General features: G+C 29.6%; 2 protein-coding genes across 2 annotated transcripts; both read left to right on the top strand.

The window, feature by feature from the left end:
• Positions 1–309: 309 nt before the first annotated feature.
• LOC122628915 (poly(ADP-ribose) glycohydrolase-like) lies at positions 310–3317 on the top strand. Its single transcript, XM_043811789.1, has 11 exons — positions 310–453; positions 550–664; positions 749–909; positions 1007–1123; positions 1195–1356; positions 1429–1682; positions 1752–1852; positions 1942–2101; positions 2172–2490; positions 2569–2803; positions 2887–3317. The coding sequence occupies exons 1-11, from the start codon at positions 442–444 to the stop codon at positions 2997–2999; spliced, it is 1749 nt and encodes a 582-aa protein (XP_043667724.1). The 5' UTR covers positions 310–441; the 3' UTR covers positions 3000–3317.
• A 1340-nt stretch (positions 3318–4657) lies between these two features.
• Positions 4658–20245, top strand: LOC122628910 (WD repeat and FYVE domain-containing protein 3). Its single transcript, XM_043811784.1, has 45 exons — positions 4658–4785; positions 5422–5658; positions 5773–6177; positions 6266–6458; positions 6587–6773; positions 6838–7019; positions 7095–7446; positions 7547–7668; positions 7810–8093; positions 8182–8448; positions 8540–8830; positions 8917–9290; positions 9444–9733; positions 9825–10040; positions 10125–10297; positions 10364–10592; positions 10672–10808; positions 11234–11417; positions 11495–11766; positions 11850–12079; positions 12171–12338; positions 12433–12641; positions 12717–13041; positions 13111–13309; positions 13421–13781; positions 13873–14077; positions 14163–14583; positions 14680–14889; positions 14974–15162; positions 15274–15567; positions 15658–15893; positions 15969–16224; positions 16303–16514; positions 16599–16731; positions 16811–16964; positions 17049–17283; positions 17380–17603; positions 17667–17920; positions 18011–18238; positions 18317–18508; positions 18595–18766; positions 18862–19108; positions 19184–19438; positions 19563–19760; positions 19858–20245. The coding sequence occupies exons 2-45, from the start codon at positions 5434–5436 to the stop codon at positions 19970–19972; spliced, it is 10305 nt and encodes a 3434-aa protein (XP_043667719.1). The 5' UTR covers positions 4658–4785; positions 5422–5433; the 3' UTR covers positions 19973–20245.
• Positions 20246–22096: the final 1851 nt, after the last annotated feature.

The following is a 22096-nucleotide window of genomic DNA, read 5'->3' on the forward strand; positions in this document are numbered from 1 at the left end:
TGTATTTTATAATATGTATATAAATATCATTTAATTTCTATCCGGTGATCTGAATTAGAAGTACATATCGATAGTGGATGCAGTCTGAAGTTGGTATTGAAAAGATTACATATATGGATATGTCTATAGTCATTTAGGTTTTGTGACGCTTCTGAAGTAATTTTTTATTTGAAACACGACTACATATAAATTTTAATCCAAATGTTAACATATATATATATATATATATAGAAATATATATACATAAACGTTAAAATATACGTATAAATTATTTAACAACAACAATAAGAATGATAAAAAACCAAATATTCAATTATTTGATCATACATGTTTACGATAAATTTATAAAAATAATATAATACCGCGATTATAACAAACATTTTATTTACATTCTAAGTTTGATTATTTTTATAATACATTTTTTAGCACCATCAAATACGTATGATGCTACAGGTAAAAGTCAATATTCTATATTGAATTATATATTTACATGTATATTATAAAACATGTTTTTTTTTTTTTATCATTAATCGAACTATTTTATTTTAGCAACGAAGAATGTCAGAAATAGAATTTTCTTTAGATGATGAGATATTATCGCCAGATCTTTTCTCGGATGATAATATTACAATAAACAATAGCAGTCATCTTAGTTCAGATGAATGTAAGGTTATATTATATTTTTAAACTTTATGCATATATTTCTGTGATCATAAAATCATTTTTTTTTTGTTTTCATTTTATAAAGCAAGTTCAACATCCATTAGTGTTATTGAACCAGAACCTATAAATAACATTTCTGAGTGGAAAGGGGCTAGTATGAATGAAATTTGTAAAGGCTTAGGTACTTATGACTGTCAAGAATTTCCACCTATCAATCCTTCTGCAAATCATACAGTATTAATATTGGTAAGAACTTGTCATCATATATATAATTTATTATTCATTTGAAAAAGTGTTTTGTGTATTTTAATTATAAAAGTAATATTTTTATAATTTAAAAAAGTTACCAATACCAATACGGGGACCACCAAAGCCATATCCTTCCCATCAAATGGATAAATGGAGCCAAGGCTATGTACGCATGCCACATTCTACGCATAGCCTTTATCCTATTGAACAGGTATTTTCTATAAAAAAAAACAATAATTGTAAAATAAGAAAAAAGGATTTAAATTAACAATTTTTTTCTAGCAAAGTGCAAATCGCCATTGCAGATATCGGTGGGAAATAATTCAAGAATCCTTACTACAAACTCTTATGTCTAGCCATCAGTTAGAAAAAGCTATATTATCATATAATCATATGTATGCTCATAGATGGAATTTTTCAGCATTACATCATTTTTTTTTAGAGGTAATCTTTAATATTTTTAGTTAATATATAGTAATTTTCATCTTTATTAATTTATTTTTTTTTTCTGGAAAGGTCATGGAAGAGGAAGAAGTTTCTAGTTTTTTCAAAACATTATTACCTAAAATGGTGCATCTTGCTTTGCAACTTCCTGTATTAATAACAGGTGCAATACCTCTTTTGAAATCTCATTCAAATGCATCTATCAGTCTTAGTCAACTCCAAGTTTCATCTTTATTAGCAAATGCATTTTTTTGTACATTTCCAAGGCGCAATTCTGCTAATCCACAATCTGAATATTCAACTTATCCTCATATAAATTTTAATAGGTATAATAATGAATTATCTTTACTTATAATATTGAAATATGAATTTATATTTTGTTTTTTTAATTCTAGACTTTTCTCAGCATTTAGAAAAGATAAGCTTAATCGTTGTCAGTCAGTAATGGAAAAATTTAAGTGTATCTTTCATTACTTTAGAAGAGTAACAAGTAAAGGTGGGTGAATAGCTAATTTCTGCATTATACAAGGACAATAAAAGAAAATTTTTTTGGAACTTAAACTACCTTATTTTTTGATAGAGTAGTCCCAGAGGGTGTAATAACGATTCAACGACGTTATATTTTAAAACACGATATTCCAAAGTGGGACATTACTGATAAAAAATTTTTACCATTACATATTACAAGTAATGGAACAATAGATACTGATGGAGCAGGTCTCCTTCAAGTGGATTTTGCTAATAAGTACTGTATTCATTCAGCTAATTTTTATCAAATTTTCTATTTTAATAAAGCATAATGTCATTTAAAATAGATATGTAGGTGGAGGTGTACTTGGCATGGGTTGTGTACAAGAAGAAATACGTTTTGTTATCTGTCCTGAACTTATGGTAACCATGTTGGTTACAGAAGCTTTAGATGACACGGAAGCTCTCATTGTTACTGGTATTGAAAGGTACAGCAAATATGAAGGATATAGTAACAGCTTCAAGTGGTCAGGTGACTTCATTGATGAAACACCTCGGGATAGTAGTGGAAGGCGCATGACAAGTGTTGTTGCTATTGATGCATTGTGTTTTACTCAACCAGCACTACAATTTGATTTAAACAAAATAACACGTGAACTGAACAAGGTTATAAAATATTTATCGTAATATCATCATGAGACCTGTTTTTCATAGTTGGAATTATATAATTTTTTTTATATCTAGGCATATGTGGGATTTGTTGGTTGTGATTTATGCAAAGATAATCTACCTGCAGTAGCAACTGGAAACTGGGGTTGTGGTGCTTTTAGAGGAAATCCGAAGCTAAAAGTATTACTACAATTAATGGCAGCTTCAGCAGCTGGTCGTGCTATGGTATATTTTACATTTGGAGATACAACTTTACGAGATGAAATAGCAGAAATGTATTCACATTTAGTACAACAGAATATAACTATAGGTATAATTTTATTTATAAACACATTCATTTTAATTTTAAGAAATTGAACACAATTTTATAAAATTTAATGAATAATATTTTAGCACGTCTATTTTCTTTATTATCACAATACCGTGAATCAAGGATACGTCATCTGGATTTTTACAATTTTTTATATAATAAAACGAGGACAAAATCTACATCTCCTTTGACGTAGTATTTAAATATAAAAAGTATTACGATTCAGAAGAAGGACTGTATACATTCAAATAGTAAAATTTGTTAAACTCCAAAGAAGAATGCTGTAAAAAAGTAATATTTTGTCTTAATTATAAAAGATGATGAAGGTACAAACAAATTTCAAGTATAGAATTGTTTAAAAAGTATCAATGAGACGATGTATAAATGATAGTATATTAAAGATAAATAATGATAAACCAGTGAACAAAAGGACAGTGATGATATAAATAGAGAAAAAAGAAATAGAGAAAAGAAATGAAAATTTCTGGAATACTTTTCATTTGATACAAGTAAATAAATCACAAAATACTTAAAAAGATAAATTACATATAAGATCTCGGATTTGGTTCTCAGTGACTATCATAAATACTAAAGAATGTTTTACTGATTAAAATGTTTTCTATTATAAATATTTTGTGTGTATATGTATATATATATATATATATATATATATATATATATATATATATATATATACAGACACACGCATACATATATTTGTAAATTTGTTATTGTTTATTATATTTTTTAGGTTTGCACATATATTTCATAATATATGTATATATTATAAAAGTATTTAAATAACTCAATTTCCTAAGTGTGTTGTATGAAAATCATTATGTAAATAAAACTTTGTTATTTTCATTTATTTTTTCATAATAGTATTATTACATAAAAATGTATTAACAAGAATTTCATGAAATTTTTAGTATTAAAAAAAGGCAATAAAAAAAAAAAATATAAGGAATGTTGGCATAGTCCCGTGATTTTAGATAATCGACTTCATTGGTAGGTGCGGCAGAGGCGACCTTGCAAGTTCCTTTAGTGCCGTTTTCCAATCCGGGTTTAATGGAATTTCTAAGGCGCATATAAGTCTAGAATGTTTGTACAGATGATTGATTATGGCAGTCTGATCCTTATTGAGAAAGATGAGTGTTTCTTCTTGGTTCAACTTATGGAGGAACTGGAGAGAAGATAAATTTCGAAATTTACCGAAAGACTTAATTATAACTTTATCTGTTATAAATATTCATACTCGTAATCTCCAGTTTCATGCTCAGTGAATGCAGTATTTTTATTTTTTTTTTTTTTTTTCACTGGAAATCGTCGGAAGATAATGGTGAGAATTATATTATGACCTTGGACTTTCCAGAAATCCATTAAAAAGTGCAGAGGCACTAAACTGACGGAATAATAATCGGATAATTAAATAAAGAAATTTATTAAGAATTTTCCTGATTAAAAAAAGCTAATACAAAAAATATTCTGAAATATGACTTCTTACGTATAGCGATATATAATCAAACGTAAGTAACGTTAAGGCGCGAATTTCAAAATTTGTACATTATCTATAAAAGCATATATACAGTTAAATAATAAATTGAATTTTTCGTTAAAAACAATTTTTATAAATTCAATAAAGTTTTCTTTTTTTGTAACATTAATTATTAAACTTTTAATTGTCGATAGTTGAAATGAATACCATTTTTTGTTGTTGGATATAACGTACACGCTATTGTTAAAAAGGTGGGAAAAATTTTGACATTTGAATAATGTCCAATCTTGACCGCAATGCTTTAGTTGTGCTAGAGCTGCTATCGCTGCAGATCACGTGACACTTATCGACGTATCGCATCGGTTGTGGGCCAAAGGAAACGACGAATATGAAAATGGCTGCTGCTACTGAAATATTAAATATACCAGACGAAAAAGTGATATTACAAAAAAAAATGTAGAGTTTTTCAATCTGCAATAAATTTCAGGTAATATTGAATTGTTTATTGTTTGTAACGTTTAATAAGAAAACGTTGTTGTACAAGTGTTCATCATCGTAATTATGGGCGGTTTCGAAGTAGTTCGCTTTGACAGCTTAGCTTGACGTTTTGATAAGCGAACAGACGTAAATATTGAGCCAAATAACACGCTGATCGAAGTGTCATTAAATGAGAATGTAAAGATTTTTTCAATATCATTATAAGAAAATGATCATCAATATCATTGATCAAGAAAATGGTGCCGCCATATATTTCTCGTAAAGATATCAAATCTCCATATATTATGTACGACGAAAATTATTAATAATAATGTTAGTATAATGCATTGTGGGAACATACGTGTCTCTTGTTTTTTGTTTCTAACAATCATAATATTCTATCATGACACTTGTCGTAGATCATAAGTAGCATACCACGTGCGATTAAATTATGTAATATGATATTTAGTAGAATAATTTATTATTGTTGAAGTACGTTCATTAAGAAAATTCAAAATACTTTTATATAGTATTTTGTTTTCATGCATAATTAATAATAATCAATCATCGTAGAAAAAAATTAATATTTCGATATATAAAAATATACTTTTGATATATAAGAATATACTTTTTTATTCAATTTCAGTAACTTTTAAATATGAACATAATGCGCAAATTAAGAGGGGGCACAAGCGTCGGAGGTATGGGTTCCAGCAGTATGGGTAGTTTAGAAGAATGTACGAGCAGCACGAATCCCCAACATACTGCTTTGGGTCTTATGCACCTCAAGAAACTTTTCTCTGAATACAGCCATCCTCCACATCCTCTTTCTGATGCTGAACGTGATGATAAATTATATAATATGTTACCATTGTTTTGCAAGGTATATTTTTTATTTAAATTTATATATTATTAAAAATTTTTTTTTTTTTATTTAAATTTATATATATTTATATCAATCAAATTTATAGTGAAACGCTTTATTTATTTTTATTAGGTATTTGGGTCTAGTCCTTCTGGAGATATGAATGAAAAATTTTGGGATATTTTAGCATTTACACAACAAGTTTCGCGATTAATGGTATCTGAGATTAGAAGAAGAGCAAGTAACCAAAGTATTGAAACTGCAAGTTGTGCTATTGTTAAGTTCTTAGAGATAGAAAATAGTGAAGAATCAAGTAATGGTTGGATGTTACTCTCAGCATTGAATTTACTTGCGGCAGGAGATGCATCTCTGATACAGGCAATGACTGCTGCATCTGTTCCATCAACATTGGTTAAATGTTTATATCTATTTCTTGACTTACCTGAGATGAATGAAGAGGAAGCTGATATTACTGATGCAAACAGTGAATTTACACCTAGGGAACGTAGAATATTACTACAAAAAATATTTGTTCAGGTAATAATATATACGAAATTTTTTGCATCGTTTTTTTTTTTTTTTATCAAGAATAGATTATTTAATATCATTCTTTTCTTATATCTAGTTATTAGTACGTTTATGCAGTCATCCATATCCTGCAGAAGAACTTGCTCGTAAAGATGATTTGGCATTATTGTTCTTAGCAATTACGAGTTGGTGTCCTCAGTATAATGTTATGTGGCGTAAAAGCGCTGCTGAGGTTTTAATGACGCTATCCCGACATGGTCTTACACAAAATGTAGTAGCCTACATACACAGTAAGTTTCACAATGTTAGCTAGATTGTATGACAATTTTAAATATCAATTATGAACTCATAAAATTTAATTCTAATAATATCTACTTGTATATGTATATAAAAATTGTTTTTTAAATTTCATTTATAGATAAAGGATGTATAGCATTGTGTATTGATAATATGCAACGTGTACCTGAGCTTGCATTATTGGAAGTTGTAGAAATGTTTGTTACAGTATTTTGTTTCTTGAAAGATTCTAGTGAAGTATCACAAACACTTTTGGATGATTTTCGTACTTGCCAGGGATACATTTTTTTATCAGATTTTTTGTTAAAGTAAGTATAATGATTAAAAAAATTATATTTATTTTTTTTTCAAATATCTCTTTTCCTATTACAGACACGCTCCTTCGAGATTAGAACAAGATAGTAGAGCAGAAGCACAAGATGCTATTCGAAATTTAGTGCTGATGTTGGCATCTTTGACAATGTGTGGACATACTGAATTAAAACCAAGTCAAGCTAGTATGGGTTCGTTATTTCAAATGCTTGGTTTTACTTTACCTCAACCAAGTAATAGAGGTAATATTTCATCATAAAAATTTGTTTGTTTATATGTCTATTTTTTGTGTTTATATTATATTATTTTTATTTTAGGAGGAAGTGTTCGAAATATTCAAGCATTTCAAGTGTTACAATCAGTATTTGTTAAGTCAAATTCGTCACTTCTTTGCTGTACTATTCTTGATGCTATTTCAAGTGTTTATCACAGTGATAATGCTAATTATTTTATATTGGAAGGACAGAACACTTTATCACAATTTGCAGAAAAGATTCATTTAAAAAATGTAGAAATACAACAGAAGTTCTTTCAGCTGTTGGAATTCATAGTATTTCAACTTAATTTTGTGCCTTGTAAAGAACTTATATCTTTATCTATATTACTCAAGGCGAATAATTCTGTTACTTGTAGTATCATGTGTATGGAAACGCTTCTGAATATACTTAGGTAATATAGAAAATATTTTAAATCGATTAATTTTTTGTTTCTCTTAAGTATCTTTATATTTACATTTTATATAATCCTTTTTAAAAATTATATTTTTTAGACACAATACAATTTTTAAAGATGTATACAGAGAAGTAGGCATGTTGGAAGTATTTGTTACTTGTCTTCATCATTATGCTACATTACTTAAAGACAAACAGGCTGCACAGGACCAAGGACTAGGTGATTATCTTTATTTCTATAAACATATATCTACCCATTTTCTCATTACTCATTTTAATATTTTATTTATGAGAATTATTGTAAAGAATATATTAATTTTGTAGTTATCTCGATTTAATATATTTAAAAATATGTTTACAGAATATAAAATATCCCCAGAAGATGAACGTTTGGGTGCCTTAGTCATGGAAGCTTTGACAACTTTGTTAGCTGGAAATGTACAGAATGCAAATGTTTTCAGAGAATGTGGTGGAGCACGTTGTGCTCACAATCTCGTACCATATACAGATTGTCGCTACCCTGCACTTGGGATAGTAAGGGAATTGATACTTAGTGCTGGTGGTGATGACGATATGGCAACTTTATTAGGAGTTATGCATTCTGCACCCTCAAATGCTTTGGTCTTAAAAACACATATATTGAAGGTTAGTGTCATATAATCGTATAATTATTATCATATATTTTATATGCAAGATATATGTTTATATGAAACATTAACTTTTTGTATTGTAGTCATTACTAGCGTGCCTACGAGAATCTCATCGTACGAGAACAGTATTCCGTAAAGTTGGAGGGTTTGTTTACGTTATGTCGGTGCTTGTTTCTTTAGAGGGTCAACTTGGACAACAAGTACGAAATAATACTGAGCCTTGTAACGATGTTGTGCAAAGAACTCCGCAAAATGAAATGCAATTATTAACATTACTACATGTGGTGTTCCATACGATAAGTACAGCAATGCGTTTCGAGCCCGCAAATGCGAAATTTTTTCATCATGAGGTATAATTATCAATATAGAATCTATATTTGAATTAATAGAAACTATTAAATGTGCTGTGTTATTGTTAATATTTATTAAATTCTTTTTTAGATATGTCAATCAAGTCTATGTGATACATTACGACTTCTTGGATGTTTTTCAACACAAATTAAACTGGCTGAAATGAATATAATACCTACTATGAATTATCACAACATGTTATCAACTCTTTTCACTGGAAATGTATTAGAGCCAGCATTTCCAGATGGCATGTCAAGAACATTAGCATATGGGTGTTTATTATTACGACTTCTATATGATGTTGCACTTGATGCTTTTGATAAACCTAATATGGCTGGCATCAGTATGAGATCACCAAGTCATAAACAAGCTAGTGTAGAAGTAAGCTTTTAATATAAATAACAAATATAAGACAATATATCTTTTAACATTTGTTAATGTTTATTATTGTTCTTTTTTTTTTTCAGCAACAAAAGTCTTTTGACTCTCCTGGAAGTGGAAAGAGATGTGCCATAAATCCTTTAAATCTAAGTCCTCCTACTCCCGAACCTATTGTAGTTCATCCTGGTATTGTAGTTGGAATGCTTCATTTACTTCCATCGATATCTGATTCTTCAAATCCACAACTTGCATTAGCTCTACAATTATACATAGCAGAAATTATTAAAAGTTTAGTACGTTCCGAAAGGAACCAACAGGTGATGTGCGAAGCTGGTATGGCGGGAGAATTGCTATCCATGGGTAGAATTGCTTTGCAAGATGAAATTCATCCTTTACATCAACCATTACAATATATAATAGAGAGACTTGCAGCTCAATCTTTAGAACCTCGAGATTTAAGGTAAAAATTATAAAATGTTATCATTTCATATTTTTTACATTTGATTATTAATTTTCAATTGAAATTAATTCTATTACGATTTTTTTTCTTTATTTGTTTTTTTTTCTTTTTTTTTTTCTTTTTTATCAATTTTTCTTTTTTTCTTCTTTTTAGAGAATTTTTACGCTTGGGAGATCCTTTGTGTTGTATTTCTCTTGATGATATTGAACCAAACAAATCTAGAGGAGGACCAGTGCCTCTAACACGTATTAAAACTTTGGTATCCATGACAACTCCCAAAGATTTCAGAGCTCATGGTTCCTGTACTTTACCACCATTTGTTGAATTAGATATGAGTGCAGAAGGATTTGCCTGTTTGTATTTACCAAGTATTGCACCTCAGAGTACAACCCCGCCTACAGTAGTAACTGCTGACAACAGTGTACTTGGAGGAATTGGTTCTGGTAGGTATTAAAATAAAAATTATAGAAATTATAATTTTTTCTTTTTTTTTTTTTATTGTTTCAATTGTTTACTAAAAGATGATTATTTTAGGTGATAGATTATTTCCACCACAAACTGGTTTAACATATAGTACATGGATATGTATCGATAAGTTTAGTGATCCTAGAACAGATCCTCATTGTGTAAGACTATTAACATTAGTACGTACTCCTCAATCTTCAAGAGATTTAATTTGTTTGATTGCTGTTCTCAGTGCTAGAGATAAAGCTATCATTGTTTCTACTCAAGAAACGGCTATGCCTCAGAGTAAGATTTTTTTTATAAATTTTTTTTTTTGCTAAACTATAAAAATATGTATAGTTTAAGTTAAAATGATGAAAATTTTATTAGATGTTGGAGAATGGGAACCTGAAGGTACTGGCGAATGTGGAGCTCGAGTTTGGTGTCCTGATTTGTTACATGAAGGACAATGGCATCATATAGCAATCGTATTAAATCGTGCTGTTTTAAAAAATTCTAGTTTTTCGTTATATTTAGATGGGCAGCACATTCATAGTCAAAAGGTAAAATTAATAAAATTGCTTCTTTCTGATAGTTAAAAAAAAAAAAAAAACATTTTTTTTTTATAGCTTCATTACATCACTCAAGTTCCGGGTGGTGGAGCAGCTAATTTAACAGTTGTTTCACCAGTTTATGGATATATTGGTACACCACCATGCTGGAGACGATATTCCAGACTTACTTGGAAACAAGGACCATGTCACTTAGTTGAAGAAGTATTCAACTCTCAGAATATTGCAGCTTTATTCAGATTAGGTCCACATTATATGGGAAGTTTACAAGCTCCACAGTTATCAGGTACTATTATGGATTTAACATATAATTACTGGATACAAAACGTTTTTATGAAATTATATTAATAATATTATGTTTACAGGTCCAGAACCTTTGTCAGCTCTTGTAGTAGAAGAAAAACTAGTTTTTGGATTAAATGCAAAAGCTATGTCTCAGTTGACATTAGCTAAAATTAGGAAAGTTTATAGCAGAGCTGATAATAAGTCAATTGCTAAACAGGTATTTAAAAGAGATGAGAATAGATTTTGAAATTTGGAGTGGGACAGTAGAGTAGTTAAGTCGGAAGTCGAAATGTATCTGTACTCTTTGACACGTCTCACTCTGGTTAAATATCTTCTGTTCTTAAACAAAAAACATTCATCCACTCACAATCTCTTATTTCGTATCCATCCGCGCACGTATATGCACACACATACACTTTCTTGTCAAGCACTCATCGTTCTTTTTATATCTATTCTCAGAATCCGTTGTTTCTTATAACATTCTTTTTTCATATTAAATATATCGCTTACTCTTTATTTATATTATACATATCGTTATATATAGTTTATTTCTTTTACATATTCCACACAATAATAATAATAATAATAATATGAGGGGAGGTGAAATGAAATATGATATTAATATGATTTATTATCTTTTAGCTTGGTATGTCATCTCATGAAAATGCCACACCAATTAGAGTCCTTCATAATTCTGCAGGCCATCTTAGTGGACCAGCTCGAGCTTTAGGTGGTGTGGTTGTAGGATATTTAGGAGTACGAGTTTTTAATCCTCGTCCCGTAGCTACTACGATCGATAATGTGGGAGGATGTTCAGTTTTGTTAGGTAGGAAATATTAATATTCGATAGATTTAAAATCGTTATTAATATATGATTTTTATAATATTGTTTTATTTTATCAGGTCTAATAGCTATGGCACAAGATGTAGAATCTCTTTATGCAGCTGTTAAAGCATTAGTATGTGTTGTGAGATCAAATCAGGCAGCGCAACAAGAAATGGATCGCCGTAGAGGATATCAAACTTTAGCCATGTTATTAAGAAGAAAATGTGCTCTTCTAAATAGTCATATACTACATCTCACATTTAGTCTTGTTGGTACAGTTGACAGTGGCAGAGAAACCAGTGCAATTCCTAATGTTACAGCATTTCAAGATCTTTTATGTGATCTACAGGTAAAATTAAAGATTAATATTTAACTGTATGTACATTTAACAGAAAGATATTTCATGTCTTTTTATATATATTTTCACCAAAGGTTTGGCACGAAGCACCTGGAGAATTATTAAGATCTCTTTTAGAACACTTATATGAGTTAATAGCAGAATCTAGCGAGAAACGTACAAATTTACGATTAATGAGGGATTTGCAATTAGTACATAAATTATTACATATTCTTAGTGATGTTAAACAAAACAGCACACGACAAGTTTTACTCGCTTTGCTTAGTATATTATTAAGTCAGCCAAGACAGGCTGATTTACTCTGGTAAAGAACTATTGAGAAAATATCTATTTATGGATTACATTTAGATGTAATAATAAATGTGAAATAATAAAAATTTTCTATTTATTTTCAGGTTTGGTCAATTTATTGTGGCTACTTTACCATTAAATTCAGAAAAACATTTAATTCTTAGAGAAAGTGAAGGAAATAAAGAGGGAGAGGGTGAAGGTATACTTTTACGAAATCGTTGCTTACAACTTTTACACTCGCTCTTATTTACTGGTGCCAAAGTGAATATAAAGTAAGGATACATATTACATATTTTAATTTAAAACGTAAATGTTTTAATAATCATTGATCATATTCGTTATCTGTATATTATAAATATTTTGTAGTATGTGTGAAGAGTTAGCCAAGGTATTAGGCCTAGACTGGATATTATTATTTCTTCAACCTATTCTTCATAGTACTACTGTTATTTGGGGATTGCGTATACTAGTTGCTGTGTGTTCAGTACAGTCAATTCTACAAAAATTCAAAGAAGGCACTAGTAATGGTGGTTGGCTACGTCATACTGATCATAATAAAATGGCACTAGCACTTGGTTTGTAGAAGATAATAGAATAACTTAAAAAAAGAATTAAGTAAAAAAATAATATTTTGATGTATATTTTCATAGGATGTCATCAACAGATGTCTGGTGGTGATATTAAGCCTTCAGGCCTTCATGTACCAGGATTTCAACATCTTGGATGGTTACTACCACAACATATTGATTTAGTTCCAGAACTTTATTTTCTTTTCATTTCTCTTATGATGGGACAACCAGTAAAATTATTACCAATGGATTCAAAACTAGATTTAAATAATTTATGGAATTTCATGTTTGGAGTTCCTGCAAATCATACTCTATCTTCTTTTGCTAGCAGAATAAGTCTTTGTCCGGAAGCTGTAGTCACATTATTAATTATGGTGCGAACTATGCTGAACAACCATTCAAATAAGTACGTGTATTTAATTTTCTATGGCCATAATTGATATTGCATAGATTTGATCATTTCTTTTTTTTACAGTCCAGAATCATTACCTGTTTGGTTAACTGATTACCCAGTGATAATAATACAGTTCCTATTTTTTCTGTACCATAACTTCACTGACTTTATGCAAGTGTTCATGTCTGCTGATGTTTTGGGAGCATTAGCTGGTACTTTGTTTCCAAAGCCTGCAAGTTCTAGTCAAGATAGTAGTGGCGCAAGTACACCAGCAGACGAGGTAAATAAATTTAAGTATCTTCAATTTAAAATTCATCTTTAATAAAAAAATATATCTTTTTTTTTTATGTATATTTTCTGTAATATTTCTATTTTATTTTTATTTTTTTAGCAAGAACCAGTATTGGTAAGATCCCCATCAAAGGATATTGGATTAACAAATCATCCTGCAAAAAAATTTGTTATGGACTTTTTAAGAGTCATCATTGTAGACTCTCTTTCTCTGTCAGTAACAACAAAATCTCCACCAGCTATAGATCTTGTTTTAGAAGCATGGCCAGTACATGCATCTATGGGACAACAAATGTGTTACCAAACGGAAATTCTGTCTATTTTAATGGAACATCTTTTAGCTGCAGACGTTTTGATTGGTGAACAAGCTGCACTTCCTGTTGTACCTGGTGGTTCTGTCAATAATATCACTAGCAATGTTTGTTACGTTGCGGCTAGGATAGTAGATAAATTATGGCAAGGTAGTCATAATAAATATATTGGATATATTAAGCTGAATTGAATTAACTTTTTTTGTAGAATATACTAAGTAGTATTTGTATTTTATTATAGGTGCATTGACAAAGAATCCACATGAAGTATTCGATTTTATTGTTAAACTAATTGGGCAAGCTAAAAGACGATCTGGAGTAGTCAGTATGGAAGGTCTTCATCACTGCCTGAATAGAACAATTTTATTCTTACTATCAAGGCCAACAGATTCTATAGCTGATCAAATGGCTGTATTAGAAGCATTACATAAACTTACTGATCACAGGTAAAAAGAATTGTTTATATCTTCATTATATTTTTGTAACGATCAGTTGAATAACATCAATGATATAACAATTGAAATTTTACAGAGTTTTAATATTTGGTGCTGGAAATCATGAGTTAGAGTTTATTGGTTGCCTCACCTATTGTTTGCTGCAATTAACAGCTGATATAAAAATTATGTTAGATACTAATATGAAAACAACATGGCATGTTAATCCACAAGTTGAATCGAGCGATGATAGATTAACGTCTCACCAGGGTCACAATTTAATGGCTGTTGCAGCAAACAGGATTTGGGAAGAGTTATATGTATGCAAGAAACCTGCTATAGAAGAAGTTTTTAAAATAACTCTTCTGCTACCTGTAGGTAATGATCGTGCACCAGAATTACCAGTAGTCAGAGAACAGGTACACGAAGCTGCAGCAAGACTCTGGTTGAATTATGTAGTTCTTGAAAGAAAAGCTTCTTATAGAGTACCTTGGGAACTTCACAACCAAATACAATCGGTATGTATTAATTGATTTATTTCAAGTAATATCATATCATATTAAATATTATAATACTATAATAACAAAGAATATTTTCTTCATTCGAATTGATAGAAAATTCAAAAAGTAACAGGAGGATTAACAAGATTAGCAAGTCGAACAAAAGTTAGAAAAGAAGAATCTGTGCGCGTGAAACTTAGATTGCATCAGAATACAGTGTCCCAATGGACAGAACAACATATTGCATTGGTTAGAGAACTTGCTGCAGCAAAAAAATTACAACATCAACAAACCAATCAGCATACACAACGCTACGTCTATCAAGTAATTAATTGCGTTTAAGATTATTTCTGTCTTAACTATAAAAGTATATAATTAATTCTTTTTTTTTTTTTTTTTTTTTTCCAGGAATGGTTGCAAACGGAAACAGAATTAACAAGAGAACGTGGTCTATGGGGTCCACCCACTCCTACTAAATTAGACAAGTGGATGTTAGACATGACTGAAGGGCCTTGTAGGATGCGTAAAAAAATGATGAAAAATGATCTTTTTTATATACATTATCCATATCGGCCTGAACTGGAACATCCAGATAATGTAAGTTGTATTACGATAACTGTACACTATTATTCAATCAAGTTTTCAATGAAAGTTTAATAAAAAAAACTAAGTAATGAATTAAAAAAAATTTTTTTTTTCTTTAATTAGAAACAGTTAAAGTACAAAGTGGCAACAAGCACAGATAGTAAGGAGTATTATTTAAAACAACTTGGTAATTCTTCTGGTATGTTTGAACGAGAACGTGATCCGGTAATAGACGATACCCCATTAAATGTTAATGAGACTTCCACGGAAAACGAACCACCGATGGTACCATGTACCTTAGAACGTCATGCCAGCGAACCAGATGAAGTGCAAGAAGATAATGAACAAGAAGAAGAAAATAATCAAACGGTTCCGGATAATCAAACATTATTAAGATTACTAGAAGAACATGAAAAGGTAATAAAATGTTCAAAACGTTTCGTTATTGTTGTTGTTAATTATGCGGAACGATTTACAATAAAAATCTTACATTAATTTTAATTTTAGATCAGTCACATGTTCAGGTGCGCAAGGATTCAAGGTTTAGATACAACAGAAGGCCTTCTATTATTTGGAAAAGAACACTTTTATGTAATAGATGGTTTCACACTTTTAAAATCGAGAGAAATAAGAGATATTGAAAGTTTACCAGAAGCTTACGAACCAATTTTGCCTTCACCAGGCTCCCCTAGAAGATCTAGGGCAATGAGACAATGTTCTAAATTCAATTATGAAGATATAAGGTATGTTTAATCTATGAATGTATCTATCAGTGCTGCTAATAATTGATTGGTTAATTTATTTATTTATTTTCTCAGAGAAGTGCATAAGAGAAGATATTTATTGCAGCCAATGGCATTAGAAGTATTTAGTGGTGATGGAAGAAATTATTTATTAGCTTTTCCACGAAAAGTGAGAAATAAAGTATACCAAAGATTTATGACTTTTGCAACTGCTATTGCTGATAGTGCGCAACAGTCTGTAGCTGGTCAAAAAAGAACTGCTAATGTAGAGCAGGCAACGGGCTTATTGTCTAATCTTATAGGAGAAACATCGGTTACACAGCGATGGGTGGTGGGTATCTTAAATCATAATATTTTAACATTAAATACATTTTATCTTAACATTTTAAATTAATTTCTTCGTCTTTAGCGAGGAGAAATATCAAATTTTCAATATCTGATGCATCTCAATACCTTAGCTGGACGTAGCTACAACGATCTTATGCAATATCCGATATTCCCGTGGATCTTGGCTGATTATGATAGTGAAGAGTTAGATTTAACAGATCCATCAACATTCAGAGATTTCAGTAAACCTATGGGTGCACAAAGTCCCGAACGATTATTACAATTTAAGAAAAGGTTTTTCTTTTTTTTTTTCTATTTTTGTTTTTTATTATAAAGAAGATAAGACAAGATTTAATATTAAATAATTCACATTCGCAGATATAAAGAATGGGATGACCCACATGGTGAAACTCCACCTTATCATTATGGAACTCATTACTCTTCAGCTATGATAGTATGTTCCTACTTGGTAAGAATGGAACCTTTTACGCAACACTTCTTAAGACTACAGGTACGTCAACGAAAATAAAAAAGATAATTTTTATAAATTATTATTATTTATATGTGATTATATAAAGATTTTGATTTAGGGTGGTCATTTCGATTTGGCGGACAGAATGTTTAATAGTGTAAAAGAAGCTTGGCTTTCTGCGTCTAAACATAACATGGCTGATGTAAAAGAACTCATACCCGAGTTTTTCTATCTTCCAGAATTTCTTGTCAATTCAAATCATTTTGATCTAGGCAAGTAAATTTATATTCGTGCTGGAGAGGGAACACGTACAAGTTCGTACATTAAAAATAAGCACTAGTATTGTTCTTAAACAGGTTCTAAACAAAGTGGTGTACAACTTGGAGATATTGTGCTTCCACCATGGGCAAAACAAGATCCACGAGAATTTATACGCGCTCATAGGCTTGCATTAGAATGTGATTATGTTTCACAACATCTTCATCAATGGATCGATTTGATATTTGGGTGTAAACAAAATGGACCTGCAGCTGTTGAAGCTGTTAATGTTTTTCATCATCTTTTCTATGAAGGCAATGTCGATATATACAAGTATGTTCTCTTTTATTAGATATTAAGCGCAACGATATTTATTTATTTATTTATTTATTTTTTTTTTTGAGATTATAATTACATTTTATTTTTCAGTATTGATGACCCTTTAAAGAAAAATGCTACTATCGGTTTTATAAATAACTTTGGACAAATACCAAAACAGTTATTTAAAAAGCCACATCCTGCAAAAAAGATGACACAAAGAATTAGTGTTATAGATCCTGGACCTATCACACCAGGCTTAAGTATTACTACATCTGATAAATTATTTTTCCATAATCTTGATAACTTGAAACCATCACTTCAACCTATTAAAGGTTTGTTAAATATTATTTCAAATAACTTTAACTTTTATAAAATTATTCTAATTTAACATTTAGAGTTGAAGAGTCCCGTTGGACAAATACTTCACGTCGACAAAGCAGTATTAGCGGTTGAACAAAATAAAACGCTTATTCCTCCATCTTATAATAAGTATGTCGCATGGGGTTTTGCTGATCATTCGTTGAGGATAGGTAATTATGACAGTGATAAGGCAATATTTGTATGTGAAGCTATGATGCAAAGCAGTGGAGAAATTGTAGCTTGTGTTTGTCCATCGTCCAAATTGATAGTAACAGCAGGAACAAGTTCTGTAAGTTAATATGTTGATGATTTTTTAAATTGTAAAAAAAAAAAAAACAATGCAGAAGAATTTAATATAATTATTATTATTACTTTATAGGTTGTCATTGTATGGGAGTATGCAAAACGTCAATTGTCGATAAAACAATGTTTATATGGTCATACAGATGCTGTAACATGTTTATCATCTAGTACAGCATATAATGTTATCGTATCGGGTTCTAGAGATGGTACTGCAATTATTTGGGACTTATCCCGATGTTTATTCGTTCGACAACTTCGGGGACACGCAGGACCAGTAGCTGCAGTAGCTATTAACGAGCTAACGGTATTTATAAAAAATATTTAAATGTCTATAATTCATTATAAGATGAACAACAATTCTAATAAAATATATTTTATATAGGGTGATATAGCCACTTGTGCTGCTACATGGTTACATGTATGGAGTATAAATGGCGAAGAATTAGCGAATGTAAATACATGCGTTGGAAGAGCTGATAGAATGCAACAAATTTTGTGCGTTGCATTCAGTCAGACACATGAATGGGATTCACAGAATGTAATAATGACTGGATCTACGGATGGAGTTGCACGCGTATGTTGTGATCTTTTATATCACAAAATTTAAAGAAAAAAGAAATTATTTTTAAGATTATAAATAAATAATAATAAATTTTGCAGATGTGGTCAATGGATTTTGTGCAAGTGCCTGCGGAAGAGGAACAATTGGAGGAACTTTATGGTGATAAAGAAGGACAAGATGATCCAAATGTACAAGTTGACCAAAGTGAAAGTACAAAGAAAAGAGTTCACGAATTAGTAAAACAAATGAGTATATCTACTGAAGGATCAGGTAAATTAAGTTTATTTATTATTAAACATTTGTTATACCATCTATATTTATTCTATTATTGTCTCTATTATAATTATATTACTTTGTTTATAAAGGGATGCTAATGAAAAGTGGATCAGAAAGTAGCCTCTCTGAACCAGAGAATACCAAAGAAGCTTCTAGAGCTCACGAGGAAAAAGAAGAATGTTCAGATAATGAATCTAGTAATGGTTCAAATAACAAATCTTTGTCACATTGTAACCATGCTTCTGCAGTTATATTAAGACGAAAAGGTCGCGGAAATCCAATGTTTAGAAAAAGCGAAGGTGGAGGACGTGCTGATAGCGAAGGGACACAAACAAGGTGATTCATAAAGTTTGTTAATTTAAGATATAGAGATTAAATATATATTAAAAACAAATATTATATTTTCTAAAGTAAATTACACAACAACCCTGGAGATACGGAAGGAGCCTTGAGAACTAGTAAAAGTGATACCAGTTTAACTGATAGTTTTGTAATGGTTAATGAATCTGATACAAAACCCAAAAAGATTAATCCACAAAATGTTTTGAGAGATGGATTTAAATGGCAAAGACAATTAGTCTTTCGAAGTAAATTGACAATGCATACTGCTTACGATCGGAAAGATAATGCAGAGCCAGCTTCTATTACGGCATTAGCAGTATCGAGGTAATATATAAAGTTTTGATATTTTCTATTTCTTTTTTTTTTTTTTTTTTTTTTTTATTTTAATTTTTGAGCACGTATAAATAATACTATTTCTAATTTATTACATTGATTCTGATATTTATAGAGATCATAGAACAGTGTATGTTGGTGATACTCGTGGTAGAGTATTTTCATGGAGTGTTTGTGAACAGCCAGGCCGTACAGTCGCTGATCATTGGTTGAAAGATGAAGGAGCAGACACCTGTGTTGGATGTGGTGTTAGATTTAATCTGTATGAAAGGAAACACCACTGTCGAAATTGTGGTCAAGTGTTCTGCTCCAGGTAAATTGATGTTACATAGAGAAAAAAAAAAAATTAGATTTTCTTCATCTCTAGGGAAGGTAATAATTATTTATTATAACATTGTTTTCACACGCAGATGTAGCAGATTTGAATCTAAAATTTCAAGACTTGGAATTATAAAACCTGTTAGAGTTTGTCAAGCCTGTTATTCTTCACTACATTCTCAATCTTCTACTGAGAATAATACTTAATATAATAATATTAAATAATATTTAAAATAATAATTATAATAGTAGTAATAATAATTATATACAATAATACAACAATAATATTAATACTAATTTAATAACAATAATAACATTGAATCTGCTGTTTATTACTAAACTAGATAGAAATATTGGTCGAATGTATATAATCATGAGTAGCTATTAAGCTCATAGTTGAGTATCTGTACATGAAAGACAAGGTGTGGATTTTATTCTATTTGTGTCTTGTAGAGAATATACACAGGTTACATGATTCAATGTGAATATTATTTTGGCCATGCCTGGCAGGAAAACAAATGTTGCAATTGCTTTTTTAATTCAGAAGTGATACATACCACTTCCGAAGTCAGCTTAAATGACATTGAAATTTTTATCACCTTAACTAAAATATAAACAAAATAATTTATACCAATGTGTGTGTAACAAGTATACATGAAAGTTAAGTACAGAATTTATTGCCTAAAGTGCTAAAATATATATATTAAAAAAAAGAAAAAAAGAAAAAAAAAGAAAGGCTAAATGTATAAAGCCATTAAAAGCACATGCTGCTAAACACGTACATTTGAATTCACGTACTATTTAATTTTTAATGTTTTACGAAGTTTTTGTACAAGGTCATAATTCTCTATCGTAACTACGTACATAAATATGTATCTCATATTTTTTATTCAAGGAATTTTGTAGTCTCTTCAGACTACAAATTCTATTATAATCTACATCATTAATATAATGTGTATATTAAACTTTTCATATTTTATTGTTCAATAACTTCAAGTAACTATGAGTTTTTGAAAATATGATTTCAATATGTTCACGAATTATAAGTGAACTGAAAAAATAATCGCTAACGTTGCTTAAATGTTTTTTTCTCCTGTATTTAAATCTCTCTATCTTATATTTACAATTTAAGTATGTTAGTAAAAAATACTAACACATAATATTGTATGCTTTTATATGCTTGAAATGTGAACGACAGTATTTAAACGAATATATTTAGTTTATATATAATATTCAACATATACAATTAATTTGTAATTACAAATTACAGGAAAATGTTTAGAAAAAGCAAAACTCGTATAGTTACACAACAATATATAATGACGTGTATCACTTATGACTTCTATTCAAATGATATAGATTTTAAATTTTACAATAGACAATACCTTATCTGCATAAAGTGTTTTTATTGATAAGCTAGTTTTATTGATAAGCAAAACTGTAAAATTTAAAATCAGTAATAGTATCTAAGTGATGACATAAATGTGGATGGAAACTTTTAGTTAAAAATTGGATCGTTAATTTTTTTAGTAGCAAAAATTATTATTTTATTATTATTTTAATATGTATCAAAGAATATATAAAAAAAAAAAAAAAAAAAAAAATACTGCATTTTAAGAGAAGGCCAGAGCAAATTAAAAGGAACAAAGTTAGATATGTAAAACAGGAGCAGCCAGAAAGAATCTTTTACAAATCTTTAAAACATATGGGATGACTGTAAAATTAGTCTTATTATTGAAATAATGAATACTACTGTTTTTGTATTCTATTGAAATACTTCCATTTTTCTAAAGGCACAAATTTTATAGATGAAAAAATGAAAATGTATGCTCGCTATATGTAAGCTGAGTGAATGCAATTTAAAGGATTAAATCTTTCGGTATAATACATTTGTAGTACCATTGTTACTAGTCAAATATTCCCAAAATCAGTGAAAACGTTCTTTTAAAAAAAAAAAAAATAACAAGTCAAAACATGTAGTGTGGTATAAATGTAATTAAAAAAATATTGCATATATGAATTATCCATACATAAAGACACACAACATGTGTATATGTTACCATGTATTCTATTCAAATAATGTCAATGTCATGACCACAAACTATTTTCAAAAAAAATATTGTGGGTTTCTGTAAATTTTACTTTTTTACTTCTATTTATATATAGAGAGAAGGAATTTTTAAAGATGTAATTTTGAATGTAAAATCTATGCATAAAAGTCTACTTCCAAGTATCACTTCATAAAAAATATAAAGTTCATATTTTACGATCTGAACTTTAAAAAGACTAAAAAAAGAGCTGTTTTAATAAATTCATTATATATTGATATAT

The sequence above is a fragment of the Vespula pensylvanica genome, chromosome 4 (genome assembly GCF_014466175.1).
Source record: "Vespula pensylvanica isolate Volc-1 chromosome 4, ASM1446617v1, whole genome shotgun sequence".
In the NCBI taxonomy this organism is placed as follows: domain Eukaryota; kingdom Metazoa; phylum Arthropoda; class Insecta; order Hymenoptera; family Vespidae; genus Vespula; species Vespula pensylvanica.